General features: G+C 39.7%; 1 protein-coding gene across 3 annotated transcripts in view; it reads left to right on the top strand.

Annotated features, from left to right (window-relative positions):
- The first annotated feature begins 1,180 nt into the window (after window positions 1-1,180).
- Hepacam2 (HEPACAM family member 2) overlaps window positions 1,181-7,428 on the top strand; it is a 39,338-nt gene continuing 33,090 nt past the window's right edge. For 2 of the 3 annotated variants that reach the window (XM_055612541.1, XM_055612542.1), the window contains exon 1: window positions 1,181-1,336. In XM_055612541.1, the coding sequence (XP_055468516.1) occupies window positions 1,258-1,336 (79 nt within the window). In that variant the 5' untranslated portion in view covers window positions 1,181-1,257. Of the gene's footprint in view, window positions 1,337-6,329; window positions 6,394-7,428 lie in introns of those variants that run through there. The other variant, XM_055612543.1, reaches the window with a different exon arrangement.

Below are 7,428 nucleotides of genomic sequence, written 5' to 3'. Positions count from 1 at the left end.
GTGGGGAAACTTGCAGTCATTGCCAGGGTTTGGGGATGCTTCTGACGCATGTCCGGTGTACCGAGCATTATAAAGCAGCTGACCTGGATAAAGGACTTGGGTTTCCCAACAGTGACGTCTTTGCCTTTAAACACTTTCTCAAAAGGTTGGGAACCCTGATGCAAAGAGTACTTTCAAGAATAACAATTGTCCCTTTTTTTATTTTTTTAAAGCATTTGAACAACAGTCTTTATTTTTGAGAGTTAAAATAAAAATGCATGCCATTCTTTCCCTCTCATCCCTGAATTTCTTCAGTGGAACATCTCTGTTGAAAACTACTTATGTTGGGAATTCTACTGGCTTTAAGTCAAATTTTTCTATATTTGTTTCATTTCATGCAGAAAGCTTGGGCCAAAGCCTTTTTACAAACAATAACTCACTGGTAACTTACCAAAAAAAAAAAAAAAATTTCTCAGACCACCTACTTCTGTGGCAATGAGGAGCTAGCTAGAACGATGTAACCAGAACACATAGGCAACATTTTGATGGGTTACTGGTTCACTTCCTCTAAACTTCAGCTGAGAGAACCCAGCCTCAGGCATTGTCCGTTGCCATATGCTGTACATTATAATTATGTACAATGCATGAGTGGCCTCACTTGGAAACATATTGATGATTTGTTTTAAAAATTAAGATGAACCCATAGGTCCAGTAAAACTGTCACAGCCACTTGTAATAGAAAATATAACGCAGAAAAAAATACATTTTAAACATATTCTAGTGTTCTGTTTTGGTTCTGTGGTACAGCCTTTACATGATAATTAGTAACTCCATGAAGATGAATAGATAGCCTCTTAGCAAATTCATGAAGTACTTCAATTTTCATAGAAAGTAATTTTTTTCCAAAATTCAAAATAAAAGCATAATTTTTCATGATAGGAAACCAGATCTGGGTTTTATTTATCATGAGGTCACCCAAAGAGATTGTCTTCCTCCTTCTGATTCTGAACAACTCAGTATAATTCATAAAGCCATACTGAAAAATTACTGCGAATCACTAAGAAACTATTCTGAAAGCCACAGCCCTGTGTTCCTGCAAAGCATATAACAGGTGTTCCTATTCCCTGTGTCCTTTGTATACACATTCATTCTGTATTCAAATCACAGAAGCAAGAGGCAGGCTAGGGTCTGTTACCTCACTGCTAATTTCCCTAGCAAATAAACCAGCAGCTGCTGGTCCATGAACCAACTTGCCACTGAGAACAGGGCGCCGTCTGCATGGGACAGGATGCTTTTATGGAGCTCCTCAGCAGCATGGTTGAGATCTTTCTTTGCAAAACATACCTTCTTCTCATAGGTAAGGCCCTGCATGAGCTGGCTTTTGGGTAGTTGGGGTTTGAGTTGTGGGGTTTTGTTGGTTTTCTTTGTGGTTTATTTTTTGTAGGCATGAGATAAATATTTGCTTTGGGCTGTAGATTTTCTCAGATAATTGAAGGACAGGTCAGAACCTTTTAACAGTAACATATTGTTCCAGCAAAGAAGCAGGAACATGTAGGAGAAATGAGGTTCAAGAAATGATTCCTTTTGTCTCCTTGGAGCAACAGCTATTGTCAGCGGGACTCACTAAGAAAGTTAAGGCAGTATAAAAAGCTCCGAGCCTTCCCAGGGCTTACCAATAGGCTCAATAATCTTTAACAGTGAGAGTTTTAATTGGAAAATATTCTAATAGTGCATTAAATTACAATACAGAACGAAATTCAAAACAATTCATAGTAGTGGCTTTCTTTTAATTTAAGATATCGCTTAAATTAAACATAGCATGCAGACTGTTGGTTCTTCTTTAATATAAATGTTGGAAAATGTGAAGTTCTAGCTAAACTGACAAGTGAGAGAAATGTTTTCAAAAGGAACAGTGCTCCAAAATGCCTATAGCTTTTCTCTTTGTCAATGACTAGTCCTATAATTTTTTTTTGCTGTATCTTAATATTTTTCTCTCATTCTCTTTTGTCATAAGGTTTGCACAGACACACACACACACACACACACACACACACACACACACACACACCTTGTATCACCACATGCTTTTATCCGGCAATATATTTTTTTCACCAAGTCTCCCATTTTCCATCCTTTCTATTATAGGTCTTAAAAGTCAGGTTAGTTTCCTGTTCTGTTTACATTCGTCAGATGAAAGTTTAAAGAGAGCTTTATTCTTTAAAAAATAACTTAGATTTATAAACCAAATTGAGCTTTGGACTTTGGGGGTGTGTAAAGCCTTACTTTCACTAATATTTTTTGTTAGTTCTCATTATAAACACGGTTACTCTTCACATTTGTGTGTGGTGCATATAAAGCTCCCTGACATAAAACTGCCATCTCTAAATGTCTGTTTCTCATAACCGCTCTGCTCTTGTATACCATATAGCTATACTATCAAATTCAAACCTGTAATATGGTCTGTGTTCTAAAATCCTTAAAAAAAAACATCTGGGACCATAATTTCAACATCATTTTTAGCTTTTAGGTGACGTTATGTTGGTTTCTTGTTTGTTGTTTGCTTGGTTTATTTTGTTGTTGCTGTTTTGTTTTCTGTTTTTAAACAATGGAACTGCTAGCTTTTCACAAATAATGTTTTGGTGACTGGCCTTAAGAATTCGGGAATGAATTCAGTTGAGAAATTTGACTAAAATAAAATTAAAATATACTTGCGATTTCATCCAAGTTCAGAAAAAAAAAAAAGTTTTTATTATAGCCCTCCTTACAGATCTCCCTCCTTACAGAAATTCACTTTCCCTGAAGGCAGTGAGTCATGAAGGTCGGAAGGAATATGCAAGTCCTTTTGCTTTTGAAGTACTCAGTTGTCTTTGTGCCTTTAAAACATTTTAAAACTAAGCTCCAACTGTATGGTTAAATAGTCTAGTCAAAATACAAATTCATAATCTTTATTTTTTTTCTAACAATGCAAGAGTTTGTTTTCAGTCAACAATACTTATGTTATGTTTGCTAATACTGTGTGTGCTAATGGGGAAATAAATACCAACTATTTTAAGCTGCCACAGAGGTCACTTTGTAAAACCTAATGTTTGCATTCAATACAGTGAGACTGCTCGAAGGAGTCCTTTGTTGCTGGAACATGGATAATTTTTTTACAGTGTACTTTCAAGTATTCCTTAAGTATATATCTTCTTCATAGGTACTGTTGTTATGTATCTTAAGAAGTCTCTAAAGCGAAGTTATTACGGTAATTTTGTGTGGCAGATTATAAATAGTATTTTCAATACTTCTCTCAGTTGCCATCAGTGCCTTTAAGACAGAAGGTCTTAACAGTCCTCTTCTCAGGAAGTACTGGTCAATCTAGTAAAACCAAAATTCCCATTTATGTGCAGATATTTGCTATATCAAAAGAAAATTAAAATTCTACCAATATTTCTATCGTTTACTTGCTTGAACTTTGTCTGCTCATATAGAGAGAGGCTATAGAAATCTTCAGTCTTTTATGTTTTCTCATGCAACTAGAAAAGCAGTTAAAAATTTTCAACGTGAACCTCATTTTTCTAAATTAGTAAAGCACTGTGTTTGAAAGCATAGGTTTGTTACATTTATAGCAAAAAAAAAAAAAACATCAATAGAAAAAATGTGTACTTCTAAACTGCACGGGAAACATATTGTTACCTGTTTACTCTGCGAATCTCACAATGGTTGCATCATATCAGTGGATTCAGGATTTTCCTAATTGGAAGATTTTGGTTGTTCAATAAGGAAACTCATTCCTTACTGACACTTGTTGCCTTTAAATCGTCCCATAAAAATAATATGGGCACTGGGGAGTTAAAGCCCATGCCTTTAACCCTAACACTTGGAAGGCAGAGGCAAATATACCTCTGTGATTTCTAGGCCAGTCTGGTCTACATACCATCCAGAATCTCATCGCGAGAGCCTGTTTCCAGTAATAAAATAATATACATGTTAATAATTAATAATAATGACACAGGCAATCTGCAGGCAAACCACTAACATAGCGGCTGCACCATCTCTCTCTATGATGTGCATTTAAGAAACGACTCTCATGTATTTGGTAAAGAATTTTTCATTTTGTATTAAAGCACTGAATATATTCAGAAATATCTTTGGCAATGTATTATTTAAAACAGTAATATATGGTTCATTCTCTTAAATAGCCAAATGAACTAGTATTCTTCACTTATATGGTGAGTGTAAATGCCAAATAAATGTTGTTGCTTTCACTCAACATGTCCACCTCTGACCCCTGCATTCAGGAGGCCAAGGAAAGAGAACCCTGAGTGCCAGGCCAGCAAAAACAGTTTAGTGGGGTCCAAACAATTTTTTTTTAGTAAGGTAGTTTATTTATTTATTTTTTGGGGGGAGGGGTCAGAGGATTGCTTTTTAGACCGGGTCTCACTGTGTAGCCCTGGCTGGCTTTGAACTTACCATGTAGGTCACAAACTAGTCTCCATAGCTCAGAGATTCGCCTGTCTCTTTCTTCCAAGTGCTGGGATTCAAGTTGTGTGTCTCTAGCCCAGATCTACTAAAGTAACTTCACTTGTCTCCAGACTGCAGTATTTGTGTTATGTTTAGTGTCTTTTGAAATCCAGTTTTCTCCTCATGGCTTACTTAGGGTCTCTAAGTTATCCTGCTCATAGCTGAGAGCCAACATGTGAATCAAGATTCAAAAGTTAGTAACCTTTCCAGCAACAGTGCCAGCCATAATAGTGCAGTGCCTGGCATTTCCAGCACAGTAACGAAATCTCAGCCAATCCTCTCCAACCACAATTGCACAGGCTAAATTATAGAAAAACAGGAGAGCAAGAACCTCTTCAACCAAACGAGAAAAAGCGGATTGACTAAGATTATATCCAGGCTTCATATACCCCCATCTCCGTCCAGCGGGGACTCCTCGGGTAAGCTGAGAAATGTCGTCAACGCCCCAGTGAACCGCTGACAAAGCTGATCCACGCCAGAGGCAACCACCTCTCTCTCTGACGGCAGCCATGCAGCTCTTCCCAGTGCATTCCCAAGGCGATAATGTGATTCCCGCCGTACCCCCTTGATTGCTTGGTAACAAACAGGGAATTGCCAATTTGTTAGAGCACATCCAGGGATTGACAACTTAATAGGTGGACTAAATGGTGAGACCCGCTACTTCAAAGTTCTTTGAACCCTTCCTCTTGAAGTGTAAGTAGTGGCTGATCCAGGAGGTGAATCAGAGATCAGGGAGAGCCTACAGGCTCCCTCTCGTCTTACCCTCTTTTCACACACAGGACAGTGAGCAGAGACTTAAAATGGCTTGCTTACCTAAAACCACATTTACTGACTAACCACTGTTTTAAGACAAGCATATGTCCTTTGCTAAGACTTCACACTTCCAACTTTAACAAAACGTCAAATAAAATCGTCTCTCTGCAAGTTTAGAAAATGTAAGTACGTGATCCTGATGATCTTGATTTCAGGGCAATTTGCCAGAATTACTGGTGAAATAGTTTCAAGGGAGTATAGGACGGGAAATGAACCCTGACACATGGCTAGTAGATATTTTCATATACAGCCAAGAAAAAAAAATAATGAAAGAACATAGCAACACCATGCAGTAAGAGCTGTGTTTTTCATACCTTAAGACAGAAATAATGAACTAAAAGCTAGCCTTTGTGTTTTGCTTATCAAGAAAGCCTGTGTCTCTAGTTTCAATTAAAGGCACAGAGGTGCATTTTTATTTGCTAAGAGAGCACACATCCGAAAAGGAATCTGTTTTTACTCCAGCCACCACCCACAGCCCAGTGTCTTTGTAACTGTTGGCCTGTTGGAGCTTTTTCCATCTCCCAGCCTCGGCCCCACGTATCTGAGACATCCCTAGCTTGCCCACCATCGTCCTTATTTCTTCCTACAATTTCCCCACAGATTCCACTGTTCTTTGGCTTCAAGCAACGCGACTCGTTAGATATTCCAGCGCCCACTTCCCTCTTTTATTTTTAATCTCTCAACTTAGGAAAACTCCAGACGTTCTGGCTGCACTTGTCTGTGCAGACAGGAAGCATGCACCTTGTAACGCGCGTGAACTAACGAGAAAGGACAGTGTATGTTTATCCTGGGTCACGGGCCCGGGAGCCCCACTGCACCGCGTGGCTAGCTTTCCACTCCGGGAAGATGGAACTCAGTGTTGGCGGAACTTGACTCCTCGCGCGGGATAGGAACGTGCTTGAGCTTCTCCCTGGAAATCACCGCGGAAGACAAACAGACCTTTGTGCCTCTTCCTTCTTTGTTCCGGCTGCCCTCCATAAGTTCATTTAGTGGAGGCTTAAAACTCCCACGGTTCCTGGAAACAATGAAAATGGAAAGCAACTGGGTGTCTCCTTCCACCTGCATCTGTCGCTCTCTGCTCCACCGTTTCTGTTTCTGGTGGGTTCATACCCAGCGCCTACAAACTGAATTTCATACGATACATTTCTGCCCGGCCTTCACACCATTTCTCTCGTGGTCTTTTCCACGGGGTTCCTCAGACATCTATGCTTGCTGGTTTAACCTTCTGTGCCATTCTTTTTAAAAATTGTTTTAAAATTTACTTGTGTGTGTGCGTGCGCGCGCTACCTACAGTGTGCGAGTGGGTCAGGGGTGGAGAAGGGAGTTAGTTCTCTTTTTCTGCCCTGTGAGTCTTGGGGATTGAACCCAGGTTGTCAGGCTTAGTGGCGGGTAGCTTTGCTCGCCGGTCCATCTCACGGACCCTGTGCCATTGGTTCTTCTCTTGGTGTTCAAATTAGTCTACATTTGAATTCCACACAGGAGCCTCTTGTTACAAATGTTCCTCTGACGGTGATTTTATACCAACACGCACTCACGTATAAAACGAGGCAAGGAGCTTTCAGTTAGAGTTCTAAAATACAGTATCCAGAAATGACTTTTTTCCGTTACAAATGGTAAATATATATATAAATATATGCTGCTATTATTATTATTATTATTATTATTATTATTATTATTATTATATTGGGACATCTGCAGGTCCCACAAGCTAAGAAACAACATGAAAACAGAAGATATCACCGTAGCACTGATTTCATGGGCCCCAAAACCCGAGCACCGCATCAGACAGTACATTAGGGAGAGCTTCATGCCTCACACCTACGCAGGCCTCTAATCGTACCCTAACTACCCTTAATAATGGAAGCACCATCACTATATCCATTCAGCACCGCCTCTTGGATGTCCAATAGGCACCCCAAAATGAGTCTGCCCTAAACTGACTTTGGATTTCCACACACCACCCCCAAAACTAACAGTTCTCTGCCTCAGCCCTGTGGCTTATCCACTGGTTGAGGCTCCATTATTCCAGATGATTTAAATGAAGACGTTCTTCGGCATTGCCCTGTATGCCCCCTTCCCCCCCCCCCACGGAGTGCAGTAGCTGAACTTTTAGGTAGCACCAGCCATCTCGCT

This window comes from Psammomys obesus, unplaced genomic scaffold, assembly GCF_907164565.1.
Source record: "Psammomys obesus unplaced genomic scaffold, mPsaObe1.curated_primary_1811, whole genome shotgun sequence".
Lineage (NCBI taxonomy): Eukaryota > Metazoa > Chordata > Mammalia > Rodentia > Muridae > Psammomys > Psammomys obesus.
The sequence above is the reverse complement of the archived record's forward strand: the minus strand, read 5'-3'. Positions and strand labels throughout refer to the sequence as shown.